This window comes from Sparus aurata, chromosome 12 (assembly GCF_900880675.1).
Source record: "Sparus aurata chromosome 12, fSpaAur1.1, whole genome shotgun sequence".
NCBI classification, from domain to species: domain Eukaryota; kingdom Metazoa; phylum Chordata; class Actinopteri; order Spariformes; family Sparidae; genus Sparus; species Sparus aurata.
In genome coordinates, this window is record NC_044198.1 from 7,434,004 (window position 1) to 7,449,181 (window position 15,178).

A 15,178-nucleotide genomic window follows, 5' to 3' on the forward strand; every position below is an offset into this window, starting at 1 on the left:
CTGCTGCATCTCCTTGACTGATGGTGCCGTGCTTTGCTGTAGGTGGAAAAAGTATGAAATCCACGATATCGTCATCGAATGTGCCAAAGTGTCCCTAGACCCCAAGGAGGCCTCCTGTGAGGAGGGCTATGCCACCATGCCTGAGAACTTTTACCCACAGATCCACCTGCGAACACAAGACTCCACTTCAAGCCCCTACACAGACCTCCACAGCAGCTACGGTCAGAAATCTCCTTACACATACACACCCTGAACACGATACTTGATTTTTCAGATTGATAGAAATATCAATATTTGAGAGAATCTTTTTTCTTTTTTTTTACATAACCACAGACAAATAAACAAAATCTCACTGACAGATAAAAATGCAGTTTCATGTTAACTATCGGCTGATATTCACACAATACAATATATATGTGTTTTTCATTCACATTACCCTATCAGACCAGTGCAGCAAGTGGGAATGAATTGGTGATGAGCAAAAAAATGAGAATCATGTGGGTTTAACAGTCAACTCTTTCCTTAACACGCTGTTCAAGACGCAACAGGAAGCAAGAGCAGCAATTAATCTCACATGCGGTGTCATGACAGGAAGTTGCAATCAACCGTACCATCAGTTTTTTAAGTCATGAGTGTTAAAGGATGAGTTTTGGATATTTTAGATGTCCTTGTTTTTACATGACATTAATACAATCATATCATACATATCATCACATTGAATGGAATCATGAATTTTCTGCATTAAAGTTATCAATATGCACGTTTTTGTATATTTTGTAGGCATTCTCTCAAATGTGTTGTGCTGTTATCTGATTATCCCTGTTGAATGATTGCACCATTTTAAGAGCATGTTTCTGTCTAAAGTTGACTTTAGTAGTTTTACATGCAGTGAAAAAAGAAACTCTCCCTCATTAATCAGTTATTGGAAGGAAAAAAAAAAAAGATTTACAATTAATAAATAATGAAAATAATTATTTGAAGCCTCACTACAGCCATTTTTGCCTTTTTCGGTGAAATGCCTTTGTACCTTTTATATTACACATTATGTTTTCTAACTGGTTTAAAAGAACGATCACCAAACAGTGGTGCCCCCCCAAAAAAACAAAAAAAAAGCAGGTTGTTAGGTGCTTCCATCTGCAGAGTGATCAGACTATTTTTCTTCTTGACAACAGGAAGCTCTTCTTCGACCCCGTTCTCGACTCCACGGCAGCCGTTGCCCCCGCCCCTGTCCTTGCCCCCCCTCTCAGGGACACAGTCCTCCTACCGCAGCCCACAGACCTCCAGACGGCAGGTAAGATCATCCATAACATGGTCAAAAGCTGTCAGGAGTCTCGCTTTAGGAGACAGCATCGGTCAGTAACTGATCAGAGGGTAACACCAGAGGAATACATGGTTGAGCTTCTGTTTGCTGCTCCCTCTTGTACACAAATCCATGTTTGCGCTCCATATATCGCTTCGGATGTAGTGAGTTTGTTTTCCTCCAAACGCACAACGCCCTCGATCAGAGCAGAGACCACCCTCCATGTTTTTTTTTTTTAAAGAAAAGGAGATGAAGCGAGCGGGCAGACAGTTTTTGAGTCATCAAAGTCATCCGGCTGGAAGACAGTCAGGCCAAACTTCAGGAAATACAACACATGCCCCCCCCGTCCTCGTCCTGCCACCTCTCTGTAGACCCTCCCGAGGGCTGGTTGCCATGGAGATGCCGCCTCTTCCTTTCTATTATTGGGTCAGCCACGCAAGGGAGGGGTCTGGGTGTTTTTCTGCCCCCCCCCTGGGGTCTGTCTGAGGATTTGTCTCTGTACTCCCTTTGACCTAGACAGATCTGGAAAACATGAAAGACACAGAATTTTAGGAAAAACATCTTTCAGAGTTTGTGCTGTTGGCTGATTATTAGTCCTGACTATGGTTTAAGCTGCTGTGCCCGTGACCAATTTAAGATTGAAAGTCACGTTTCAATAACGTTCTCTTTTATGAATAAATGCTTAAATAACGACATACACCAGCAAGATGTCCTTGCTGGACAATACACCAGCAAGGTGAAAGCATCCAGGATCTTAAGCTCATTCGGGTTCATTTGTCATTTTATCCCAAAGACCACGCTTTGTCTGAAGTGAAGTCAGGTCAAAGATTCAGCAGTGTGGGCAATCTGTCAAAGAGGCTCAACTCAGGATCTTGAATTGAGTGATGACCTCAGAGTGATGATGATGATTGTGTGAAGACTTGTTTTGCATCATCACTGGTTTATATCGTTAACAACAGCCATACAGTGTGAAATAGCCCCTCTGCTTCTATCTGTTTGTTTCATTAATTCAAATGTGGACTTATTGTTATTGTGTTATTGTAAAACAATCCAGGAAACCTTTCTTTGACCCCAAATCTGCCCCTCAGGCCCTGTTGGTCACTCTAATGTCTTTCCATTGCAACATTTCTGGTTTGCCACGTTGCCTGAACATTTCTTGGGTAGAAGTATTGGTGGTAGTTTTGGGTAGCACAAAAAAAAAATTCCATTTACCTCCACTGGTTTTCGGTATTTTGGGGTTATATTTGCATGAGCAGACACTGCGGGGCTTCATTCTGGTAATTTTGGTGAACTGATGAAGACTTGAATGCGTATGTAGGTAGCCCATACACGCTCTAGATTTTTTAGCAAAGCAGCAAATCGGACTTAAAGGAATAGTCGGACATTTTTGGAAATGTGACGATTCACTATGAAATTACAGGTGGCAGCAGGCTAGCATAGTTTAGCTAACACCTGAAGGAGGAAAACATCTAGCCTATCTAATTAACGCATTGTATTTAATTTGGTAATTACTGCTGAGCTTTGGAGATGGTGGAAGGTGGGTTTTGTTACGTTTGGACACAGCCAGGCTGTTCCCAGGCTTTATGCTAAGCGACGATAAATGGCACCTTATTAAGTCATGTTGTGTACAGACATTATTTTGTGCCTGCAACTGAGAGAAAAGGGGAATTTCCCAAAATGTTGACGTGTGACTTCGAAAAACTGCAGCTTTTATCAGTATGTGACGTTTCCTCGCTCATTTTGCTGTTTGGTCTCCGTATCTCTGCAGAACTCCACCTGTGAACTCAACTCTTCCTGTGGGGGGAAGGACCCTCTGTGGAGCCCCTCCTCGTTGTGTGGCATGGCCACGCCCCCCTCCTCCAGGGGCATGTCGCCTAACTTGGAGCTCTCCCACAGTGCCTCACACCTTCCCAGCCGCTTCCACTGCACATCAGGTCGGCGCTCATACGATTACAATAGGTTTCCACTCGGCTGACGGTTTATCGAAGTGTTCATTATGTTTTTAACTGAGTGGCGCTCCGGAATTTTTTTTCTTTTCTTCTAACCGCGGGGTTGTTTTGATCTGAGCAGGAGGGAAAGGAACGCCTGCCTCCAGCACTCCAGCCACCTCTTCCCCGCCTCCCACCCTATCAGATGACTTCCCCATAATCTCCTTACCAGCCAACCCGGTCCAGTCCAGTCCACCGAGAAAGGTACGCTCGCTCCTCTCCATTTTTCCATGCTTCTTGGAAAAATGCTTAATTCTTCCAATGATCTCGAGTTCATCTTCAAAATCCCTCGGTGTGAACCTAATATCTCTGAACATTTGAAAGGAATCGATACCCATGTATATGGAGAGGGGTGATGAGCTCCCATCACTTTCAGAAAACCCTTACAAAAAGCATATAGTTTAACTGTTCAGGATCTGTTTTTTGTTCTCTATGTAATCAGGAATCTTGCAAACAAATGTGAAAAATATGCCAGCCAATCCAAATGATCAAATGTTTTCTTTGTGAAAACTCATTTCCTTGACAGCAGGAGGCAAATATATTTTTCAAGCGTGGCTGATGTCTGTGATTCTGCACTCAGAAGTGAAGCAACAGGAAGTCATAATAGTCACATTATTGATTCTCAGCAGGAGTCTGATGTGTTTGGCTTCTTGTCTCATAAATGTCCTTTTTAAATTCTGGTATATAAATATAGATATCAAAATAAACTTCAGCCGTATCCGTCAGTCATCAAAGCATTTGTCAACTTGTAAATGAATGTATTAATGTTCTAAGAGACAGAAAGAGTAAAGCACCAATTTGTTTTCAACATGTTCATAATAAAACAATCAACCGTGCGACTTTCCAGGATCGCCGACAAGGAGAAAGCAGCAAGGCAGCGCTGGTGAGACAGGAGCAAGTGAGAGACACAGACAAGAGTGCAGAAGTGGCCTCAAACAGAGGTAAGTCGTTGTTATTCATTTCAAAGTGAAGGTTGCTAATTTTGGATCAAATCCTGAAATGTACCTTGGCTCCAGTTCCTGAAACTTCTAGCCATCTTTCCCCGAAAATAGTATATGTAGTTTTAATACTTTGTCTTTCTGGAGATGTTATTTTTTCTGACATCATGCACCCGCAGTTATGATGCAAACCTTTCTTCATCCAGATGCAGGAGCTGCTGAGAACGTCTCCATGACTCTGACGGAGCTGTCAGTCTTCATGAAGAAACAGGAGCTGGAGCTTCAGCTGAGAACAGAGAAAGAGAGGGAAGAAGGTGAGCGTCGACTTCTAGGTATAGAACCAGATCCAGTCAGTCCGTACCTTCCTGAAGCTAAATAATCCACCAGAAACATGAGACGGTGAGGCAGAAAGCCAAAATGAACCTAGAATTATAGTTTGAACTTTTTGATTTAAGTGGGGAACCGCGCAAAAGGAGTGAAACTGCTTTGTGCTGTGTTCCAAAATAAGCGTGTAACATACATTTTTCAACCAACATAAAACCAAAAAACAGTTCAAGACTCAAAATGTTTATTCCCAGCGGACACAAAAATTAGCTGGGTTTCCTTTACCTGAGGAGTGTTTTGTGTGTGTGTGTGTGTGTGTGTGTGTTGCCTTTGTGATTACAACGGTTGGTTAAAAAGTGGTGGAAATGTGGGGCAGGTTCGCTAGATAGCACCAATGTTCAAATGGTCTTGAATGGAGCTGATTCAGGAACTAGAGCTAATTGGTAGGAAGGAGGCTCAGTGTGGTGATTATTTGTGTTTTTGGTGTGTTTTAACTGCTGAACCACAAAATGGCCTCATTCCGAGCATGTGTCAGTGGAAATGAAACAAAATATTTTTTTTATATGAAGATGGCAAATAATAATGAATAAAACAGAAATGACTAACTTTAAATATAACCGTGCATGCAAATTTAAAAAAGACATGAACCGCTAATGAAAAATGAAGACAGATTGGAAAGAGAAACAAAAGAGGATCTGGGGTTTGTACAAATTCTGTCTTTTGTCTGACTGCAACCTGCTTTATGACCGAACATTTTCCTATGACTATCAACCACATTGTTTCATGGCAGAGTCAGTCAGTAAAGTGATCGTCTTAACAGAACTCAACAGTCTGGAATTCATTCTTCTGTTAAGCTAAATGAGCCTGAGCTCATGGACTTTGACTAAATATCCAGGATGCTCACACATCCCTGTTTACATCCCCGTGTGTTCAGCTAGCTCTGCACAGTTATTGGTTTAAATCCCACTCGAGCCACTTGTGCTAAAAATAAATGCACCTACAGTACTGAGAACCACTCGGATAAAAGCACCTGCCAAATGGCACCGGCTCTGCTGTCAAAGCTAGCTGCTTAGACTTAAAGATTCCTGTTCTCTTTAGGGAAAGAACTGTAGTTTTTCAGCAGCTACCTGGCACTTCTTGTGCCTGCAGAAATATTTAAGCGCAGACATTGACATTCAGAACATGCATGCAGATTTAACTCCACCACAATCCTCCATATGTTGTTTTTGCTGCAGCTGCCATCACAGAGGAGCTGCTGAAGATCACCGAGGATAAGGAGGAGCTGTCGGGTCTGAGGGGCTTCGACTCCCCTTTCTATCACACCACCGAGACCTTGACTGGCTGTCAGGCACAGGACAAGACCCTCCCCAACGCCCAGCCTGGAGGCCACGTCCGGGACACCCACCATGTCGAATCGACACCAGACAAAGCGGAGAACGCGACGAACACCAGCGGTGCTGGGAGTGAAAGAGGTGGAGGAGGAGCAGGAGGAGACAGTCGGAGTTCAGCCCTCGGCCTCGAGCAGTCCTGGTCCTTCCAGTCATGTTTCACGCCCATCGATCACCACCTGCACCGGAGCCCCTCTGCCCCGGACGACGATGTGGGCAAGTTCGGGATGTTCTCCCCGAGCCCGTGCAGCAAGACCCCGGCCCCGGTGCCCTACGAGTCGTTCTTCGACCTGGCCCTGCCCAGGGCGGCCTCGCTCTTCGTGGGCCAGAAGACATCGGAGGCAGTGCATAAGGCGACGATGGAGAGGCTGTCGCAGTGGGAGGAGGGGCTGGAGGACGGGGAGGAGGAGGGGGTAGTGTCGGCTTCACCACTGGAGGTGCTGGATCGCCTTGTTCAGCAGGGGAGCGACGCCCATGATAAAGTGCTCAAGAGGTATTTGCACAGCCTGACTTTTTTTTTTTATTCAGGTTTTTTGGCTTTTTATGTTAATATTTTTATTCATCGTCGTTATTTGTTTAAGGGATTATTTTCACACCCACTTCCACCATAAGAGCGTGTCCATCATTTGACTTTTGCACTTCAGTCTTCTTCGACACAATTCCTCCAATATTTTGGTCATGCACTGGCTCACTTGTCCCTCTCAGCATTTTTGGTTAATAAATGAACATGTGTGCAGGATTGTACAGCAGTGGAAGGGGGTTTTTTGCAGTGGGAGTTCTCTCTAGTTCTGTCAGTGTGAAGCTCATGTTGATCACGCTGAGGAAACTCAGGAGTGTGTTTTTGATGTTCACTGTGCAGAGCCTGCCTGGGTTGTTTCCAGTCTATTACTGCAGCCGAAAGGAAACACCCAGTTGAGAACAAGTACGACATTGTTCGGAATCCGCCGCCCCCTTTCTTTCCACACATACACAAACACACACAGAGTGAGCCGGTCCTCTGAGCCAATACAACAACAGCAGAGAGAGTGTCAGCAGAGTCGGCGCTGGCCACAGACCAGCCCGGCTCTGCTCGCTTTAGTTGCTCATCACCTCCACATTTTACCGTCTTCATCACAAACCAAGACTCTGAGGCAAATTATCACAATATGGGCAAATATGGTAATAATGATCACTATAACAGAATGATCTCTATCAGTACATTACGACAGACACTGAAGCAAATGGGGTAAAACATTTGAGTTGCGTTCATCCCTCTAATTTTTGTGTCAGGAGAACAAAAGCATATACAGTGGGGTCCAAAAGTCTAAACCTGTCAGCTGAGAAATCTGTCATTTGCATTAGTTTAAAATGTAATGCTTGTTGCATCTTTGAAAACTGTACCAAATTACTTCTGCCATAAACCTCAAACTTGATTCATCACTAAATAGCACTTTTTTTTCAATCATCTTCTCTTAAATTCTGCTACTTTTTAAGCCAACCCCAGTGTGTTTGGCCTTGTTTCCATCTGGAGAAGTGGATTAGAAACTGCTACTCGTCCTGAGATCACGACGAGGCAGCCTTCTTTTGACCTACCAGCCTACCTTTTCTTGCCTTGTTTATTTGGGCAAATTTTACATCTGCGATTAAATGGATTAAATTAATAAAATGGATAAGAGACCTCTCAGGCATCTAAGCTTGATGTATTGGTCTTCTTATGCTGCGGTCACTTTGCACTGCACCTATAAACATTAAGTCTAGCCATGTTCTGTCTAAGAGAAACTGCCTATATACTTGGAATAACAATTGGACTTCTGACATGTCATTTTTCTGTATGATTCCTCTAATTTTATGATAATTCCCTGTTTGTGTGACAATATTAGAGATTTTCAATGTGGTCTCAGACATTTGGAGCCCACTGTATCTTTCTAAAGCATCATTTTGTATCATTTTCATTTAAAAAACAAAAAATTGACATTTTGGGAAATGCAGTATTTTGCTTTTTTGTCTGGCATTGACGAGGAGATGATATGATGTCCTTTTTTAAATACGAAGCTAGAGTTAAGAGACAGTAAGCTTAGCTTGGCATGAGCAGACACAATATGGCTATAAAATAAAACTGATATTTATAGGCCATACTATGATACATAAATATCAATAATTTGAAATGTCCTCAAACACACCTCACAGATGCTAGGACTGGGCGACAAATATTAAACATCACAGTTTCTCTCACCAAATACTTGATATATAAATAAATAAGTAAATATCAATATTCTGACAATGTTGTAGGTATGACCATTGATTCTTTCACAGAATGTTAGCACAATGAAATTTTTAATAATCAAAAGTAATGTGGATATAAGAACTACGTGGGTAAAGACAAGTATTACTTTACTGTAATACAGCTTTTAAAAACAGAAAGACACAACATATGACCCATCACGATATCCTAATAATATGCGACATGGTCCGATTTCAGTTACGATCGAATATCACTATATCGCCCAGCATTTAGCATTAACACGCGCAAAAAAGAGGCTAATGGCTAGCTAGCAAACATGGCTATTGCTGGCTGACAGTGGATGACAAACGGGACTCCAGGAAGCCACCGCCCCCAGCCGAGTACCTCCTTCATGTCTCCTTTATGCTAAGCTAACTGTCTCTTAGCTGTGTTTAGATAGCTTCACATTTAATATACAGACATGACATTGTGAGACATGGGGACCGTATCGACAAAGCTTTGTGTGTGTGTGTGTTCACCTGTGCTCTGCTCTCGCACCCTTTGCCCACGTAGTGTAGTTGCGTCTGTGCTGTCATGGCTGACCTCAGTACCTGCAGTTTTTTCCTCCTGAATTTCTTGCCGCAGTGGCGTCTAACAGCGAGAGCCTGGTTGAAGACATGGTTCATGTTTTTTAGGACTACAACTAACGCCAGTGAAATGAGGCTGCAGACATGCTAATGTTTAATTCCTTTTCCCCCCCCATTTCCTAACAGCAGACTCCCTGTCTTCAAGACTCCTTTATCGCCTTATTAAATTCTATCGGTGCTCTTTTTCTCTACTAAAATGATCACGTCATTAACACTCTTACTGTAGAGCAGATTAACAGGAGCAACCCGGCAGAGATCGTTTTCTCATCAAGTGTTTTCACTCTCTCCTTCCACAGATTACCTTTGCCAAGTAAGTCAGCTGACTGGACGCACTTTGGAGGTAAAATCGCTCACACCACCACACCGTCTTAGGCTGATAAAAGAAGCCACTATGATGCCGCAGATGGAACGTTATTTAGGCATGACTGGTGATTCGTCACAAGCTCCGAGACGTGAACGGCATGTTAAAATGTTGGCCCGCCGGACAGGGAATTTGTTCATCTGAGGTTTTTATCAAAACACACAAGCTTCCCACAGTCACGCAGAAACTGATCGACTCAGAAATTCCAGACTCGGGACATTTCGAGATTTTCTTCACCCGCTATTTACCTCCTGCTGCACTCAGTCAACCAGAGCAGGAATGTAATGTTTTCCAGCTGCAGCCCAAAATAATACAGGAAGCCTCTGTGTTTCTGTCAAAAGCCCTCTGCCAACTTGTAATGGCCGCTCATGAATTTCATCATCTCCCCTGGTTGACTGATAGAAGTCATGTCATTTGGATTGAATCGAAAACAAAAGTCCGCTCAGAGCTTTTGGCGGATTTGTCGTCAGCTCTCTGCAGGACTGTTCAGGTCTCGGATCAAATTATCAAGGGAATTCTTCTCTTAATGTTCTTCCTCTGCCCTTCGTACATGCTAACAAGTGAAACTCTGTGTTCTGTTACGCTCGATCGAAGAGCAAAACGTTGTTGACGATTTAAATATCTCGATCATGTGTTTAACTGGGTAAATGGCAGCCAAGCAGGGTCGCAATCATCAGATCAACTGTTCAAATGCAAAATCGTGTCAGATAAACGTGGATCAGTAATGTGGTCACCCTTTAACAACTAACAGTGGAGCCTCCCGCTGTTGTAACCCAACAGACGGCTGTGTGTGTTGCTTCTGCCAGTGTTGTTGTATTCAATCCTGTTTGTCAGTCGTTGGCATATCTCTCAAACATAAGAGATTTACATGACATTTGGTGGGCGGTTTGGGCCGTGAGCCAAACAATAAATGATCTGTAAACGGGGTTCATGAGCCCATGTACTGGCTCAGTGCCATTAAATGAAAGAAAACATAACTGACACATTTAGATCACACTTTTCTAGTCCTACCAGCCACTCTTAGCAGTCTTCATTACAAGATGCATGTCATTTAACACCGGGCTGCAAGAACCCAGTAGAAAGCAAGAGCGCTGATGTATTTGTCATATATGTACTGCATTATGTTTTTGTTATTCATTTTCCTGGAAATGCCAGCCATAAAATTACAGATTACATGGCAAATAACTAACATGACAATTAGTACATTTGATTGGTTTCGTCATGTATGTAGAGAAGTGGGTTTTTTTTTGTTTCTTACTAGGACTGTTGGGGGGGAAAAAAGGATAATGGAGACTCTGCAGTTAGAAAGCTAAATTCAACCAAAAAATATGACAGCTGCTACATGAAATTTGGTTTTAAGGTGACTAGAGTATGTACTCCCGCTCCGTCAGAAAGGTTGGAAACCCCTGATTTAAAGTGTTGGGGACTGTGCGCATCCGACCATCATCTTTAATTAACAGGAAAAGCAGTGCCTACTCTGCGCATTGTGCTGATAAGTTGAACACAGTGCAACTTCTAAAAAACTGCTAGAAAAACGTTTCCTGCAAGAGGTCTGGTGTGATCAGCCCTTTGTGTAATTATAGCCGAGATCTGTTCTTTTAAAAAGTGTTATTTCTAGTTGGTCAGTGTGCAAGCCTGATCAGCAAATCTCCGTTTGTGAAGTTCAAAAACATTTATATAGTTGTTTTTGGTTTTTTTTCAAGTGAATGTAGGTTAACACCAGAATCCTCAGACTTTCTTGCTTGGGCGAAATTCCAGCTTTGTATATTTCGTGCGGTTTATCTCTTATATTCTCCTCACATTACCTGAGCCATCCTGAGAAATAATTAAGCTCATTTGTAGCGGTGTGCATGTGTGTCAGTCGCGTGACCGTGTTAATTACATTATTATTACCACGGCCTCCTCAGGCTCGGCTCCGCTGGACGAGCTTCACACGCTGCGCAGCCAGCTGCTCCTGCTGCACAACCAGCTGCTGTACGAGCGCTACAAGAGGGAGCAGCACGCCGTCCGCAACCGGCGCCTCCTCCGACGCATCATCAACGCCACTGCACTGGAGGAGCAGAACAACGCTATGGCAAGTTTGCATGTGCTCATTATCACAGATTAGCCCTGTTTAAGGATTTATTTATTTTTTAGAGATATGCACTGATCGCCGAGGCGCTTGCAGCGGTTCGTAACTCCAGCTTGTCAGATCAGTCGGGTGTCATCTGCAGCACGTAACAGGAAAAAAAAATGCAGCTGTAGTCGGTTTGTTTGCATCCGAGACAGACGATCGCTTTTCAACAAGTGATGGTTACAGAGGCACCATGAAGGATGGTTTGTCTCCAGAAATGAAATGTAAACAGGGGTGGAACACTGACACATTTGTGCAGTTAAGAAAATGCGGTTTGTGAAGAAAAAACATCTGTGTCCTCTCCTGCCCTCACTGCAAGACCAGCGGAACCATTTGAGAGATAAAAACAAACTGCTGAAAACTGCCTTTGCCTTTATTATATCTATTAATATGGACATTTTTTTAACTGCTGTCCATGTTGTACTCAACTTGTCTTTGTGTCTGTGTGTGTGTGTGTGTGCAGAAAGACCAGCTGAATCTGCAGAGTGTGGACATCTTGTCTTTGAGGGAGAGCCTGCAGGTGGAGCAGCAGCGGTACAGGCAGCTGTGGGATGACCGGGAGACGGTGGTGACCAGGCTGCACAGTCAGATCCGACAGCTGCAGCAGGGCCGAGACGACTACTACACCAAGAACCAGGAGCTCCAGGTGTGCACACATCCACAAAGACATCCATTTTATACAATTCATTAATTCACAATAGTAATGATGCTACAGGACACATTTAATTGTCGACTTAGTCACCTTTATGAGACATAATTTGATTTTTGACTGTGGTTGTGTTCGCGTCTCCAGAGCAAGCTGCAGGAGTGTCAGAAAAGGATGGATGAACTGGAGGCGGAGCTTCAGAGGGCCAACAACAAAGTCTGCCACACTGGTCACCTACTCAACCAGATGACTATCAAGGTACCAGAGCCATAGTTTGATTTAACGCATTACATCCTCCATTCTGGACTGGTGACAGAATATATGAACAAGCCCTTCTTCGGCATAGAATACGTAACATCGCTTTATTGTTTTTATCATTCAAACAAAGGCAAACAAGGCGGTTTTATTTGTGTAGCCCCTCTCAGAAACTGGCAATTTATAGTGCTCTGCAAGAAAGAGTGAAGAAGTCACTTCCCTTCAGGCTTATCCTGTGTCAAATCTGAATGTATGGCATTAGCATGTCTGAACTGGGCAGCGCCAACAGCACAGAATTAGCTGGGCAGTCGGGTCAGACTCGGGGACGAACAACAGCACAAACCCCCGTCCTCGTCCTGCCACCTCTCAGTAGACTGTAGTCTGTCCCAGGGCTCGGTTGCCTTGGAGATGTTGTCTCTCCCTCTCTATTTTTGGGTCAGCGACGCGGGGGGTCGGGGTGTTTTTCTGCCTCCTGGGGTTTGTCTGAAGTCTGTTTTGCCTCGTCTGACCCAGACTCGGCTGAAATCCTGCCGCTGATTCAGGAAATGGCCGTTTCATATCAGAGAGCGTCCGCACAGTTGATTACGGGTCCTTATTTATGATATCCAGATTGTGTCGGGGGAACTGATTTCTCGACATAATTTCAAAGTACGGCTGTAGTAAGTGTGTAGTAAACATTTCTCTTCGCGCAGTCACTTTCTGTCCTACAGTAGCATTTATTTCAGGGAAAGGAGCTCCTTAGGGTGATGTGTGTGTACTAAAATATCAGCTCATTTGCTGCAGCTGATGAATCTTCCATTGGATCCTTCAAGATCATTAAAGGCTAAATCTGCCGTGCTCATTGTTGATGCATTTCCCTGTACTTCCGGACAGGTTTGATTTGTAGCGTAATTGCTGTTTTGCCCTCCGTCGTCATTGTTTGTCTCGTGTGTCCTTCAGCTGAGCAACAGCGAGAGCACCCAGCAGCAGATGAGCTTCCTGAACAAGCAGCTGCTGCTCCTCGGGGAGGCACATAAGCTGTCCATGCAGGAGTTGCACCACACAGGCGCCGATAACACAAAGGTACGGTGGAAGGAAGTGTGTGCGAGAGAGTGTGTGTTTGTGTGTGTGTGTGTGAGACAGATGCAGACAACTGCAGAGACGACGTACTGAGGTGAAAAAAGGGGCACTAATTGGGTTTGTTGGGCTTCGAGTCAAACTGCCCCTCTGAAGCATTTTTACTTGAGTGTAGTGAGAAGGTAGTTTCAATTGTATATAACTAATTAATTTCTAATAAATGTAGTCTAGTTTTATTATTTAAATGCATCATTAAACTCAGCGAACAGACGTTTAATGACATGGAAAGCAAATCTAAAGAGCACATTTGTGTGATTTTTACCCTGAATGAAGCCTGACAGGTTCTGGATCTGGTGGTAAGCTACCAGACTCGCGGAAGCTGAAACAATTAGTCGCTTATCGTCAATCTATGCTGGAAACAAGTTATCGCCTCTCAATAATTTTGAGCAAAAACAGCACATTTTCTGTTTCCAGTTGAATATCTTTTGGGTTTTTGGAGTGTAATAGAACTTTTAACCAAAATGTGCACATATACAGTATGCAGGTTCTTTTAAACCAAGCTGAACCTGCCAAAAATAGGTGATGACTTCCTTTCCCATTACCTGTAGATGATTTTGCCTCTCTTTTTCTGTTCCTTTTTTTCTTTTGTGTCAAATTTGACGTCACACGCAGTAATAAGAGGCATAAATCAGGAGGCCGGTTCCTTTTTCACTCGGAGCGGACTGAACCATGTCCGAATAATGCTTAAAGGGAGACGGATGGAAAAGTGTTTACGTGCTAATGTCCTTAATTTCCACACGCGTCACAGCATTACGTCAGAAAACGAGGCAAAATTAGCGCGTCCATGCGTATGTTGTTTATTCATTAGTGCCGACCTGGATCCAAAAGATAGTCAGGACTACTGCAGAGCCATTTGAAATGGTAATGGCTGCTGCCTTTCCTCACTCCCACTGAACAGATATGCCAGATATCAATGGGGTTTTTGTCCAGTATGGAAAGTATAACGGGAAAATTGAGCAATTTAATGACATCACCTTGGGCTTTCGGACATTTCTAATGTCTCTGTCAGATAATGGTAGAAAATGGCTTTTACTAGAAACACACAAATAGAGATGCACATTGAATAACTCGTCATAGAACAACCAAGCTGAAAACTTTTTTTTTAATAAAAAATGCTCCACAATCCTTCCTCCAGTCCTCTTCACTCTCTCATGTGTTTTTTGTTCATTGCTGCTCTTTGTGCCTCTTTGGACTATGTCTCCACCACCCAGGAGGCCCAGATGCTGCAGATGTCTTACGGGAAAGAGGTGGAGACGCTGAGGCAGAACCTGCTGGTTCAGGGTCAGAAGCTGGAGGCAGCGCAGCAGAGAGTCTCCGAGCTGGAGACGCACCTCTCCAAGAAGGAACACCTCATCGTCGAGCAGAAGAAGTTCCTCGAGGATGTAAAATGTCAAGCCAAGTGAGTATGAACCTCAAAGGAAGCTGAATTAGTTTTCTAAGTTGATGAGTAGTCACATAATTTTGTTGCTTCTTTTTTTTTCTATGTCTTTAATCCCCCTATTATCTGCCATTATCTCTCGGAATATTTTCCATCAACTATATTTTAATTGTTCTTATGTTCTCCTTCTCACATCTTCTTTTCTTCTTTTTCTTTCTCTTCTTTTCCATTTCCCGTCTCGTCTTTGTCATTGCAGGGCGGAGCTGCAGGCCTCAGACAGCAGGTATCAGGCTCAGCGGAGAATCACCCAGCTGCTGCAGACCGAACTTCTTCAGCTTTACAGCAGAGTGGAGATGGAGGCGCCTTTAAGCACCGCCACCGGTTCACCACAAGGGGGCAGAGCTGACCCACACAAACGTGCTGACTCCAGGTCAAACTTTATGCCATTATTTATTATTTTTGGTGTACCTGACTTAATTAAATGATTTTATCTGGTCTGACAGTCCACTTTGCAAAGTATTGGG

At 43.6% G+C, this 15,178-nt stretch overlaps 1 protein-coding gene and 1 long non-coding RNA gene across 6 annotated transcripts in view; one reads left to right on the forward strand and one right to left on the reverse strand.

Moving 5' to 3' along the window:
- tsc1b (TSC complex subunit 1b) overlaps positions 1-15,178 on the forward strand; it is a 31,801-nt gene that overhangs the window by 13,633 nt on the left and 2,990 nt on the right. The window contains exons 8-22 of one of the 4 annotated variants that reach the window (XM_030434867.1): positions 43-221; positions 1,173-1,291; positions 3,069-3,234; positions 3,371-3,492; positions 4,136-4,229; positions 4,433-4,540; positions 5,786-6,431; positions 6,798-6,860; positions 9,082-9,125; positions 11,054-11,220; positions 11,723-11,905; positions 12,053-12,163; positions 13,100-13,222; positions 14,488-14,675; positions 14,911-15,084. In XM_030434867.1, coding sequence (XP_030290727.1) covers positions 43-221; positions 1,173-1,291; positions 3,069-3,234; positions 3,371-3,492; positions 4,136-4,229; positions 4,433-4,540; positions 5,786-6,431; positions 6,798-6,860; positions 9,082-9,125; positions 11,054-11,220; positions 11,723-11,905; positions 12,053-12,163; positions 13,100-13,222; positions 14,488-14,675; positions 14,911-15,084 — 2,487 coding nt within the window. The remainder of the gene's footprint in view (positions 1-42; positions 222-1,172; positions 1,292-3,068; positions 3,235-3,370; positions 3,493-4,135; positions 4,230-4,432; positions 4,541-5,785; positions 6,432-6,797; positions 6,861-9,081; positions 9,126-11,053; positions 11,221-11,722; positions 11,906-12,052; positions 12,164-13,099; positions 13,223-14,487; positions 14,676-14,910; positions 15,085-15,178) is intronic. The other 3 variants (XM_030434868.1, XM_030434869.1, XM_030434870.1) reach the window with 3 other exon arrangements.
- Positions 1,226-8,967, reverse strand: LOC115592282 (uncharacterized). 2 transcript variants are annotated; one of them, XR_003986102.1, is made up of 3 exons: positions 8,678-8,967; positions 4,419-4,512; positions 1,226-1,812 (listed from the first exon to the last, which is right to left on the reverse strand). It is a non-coding gene; the product is annotated as an uncharacterized LOC115592282 (long non-coding RNA). The 2 variants fall into 2 exon arrangements; XR_003986103.1 differs by having other exon boundaries at positions 1,285-1,822.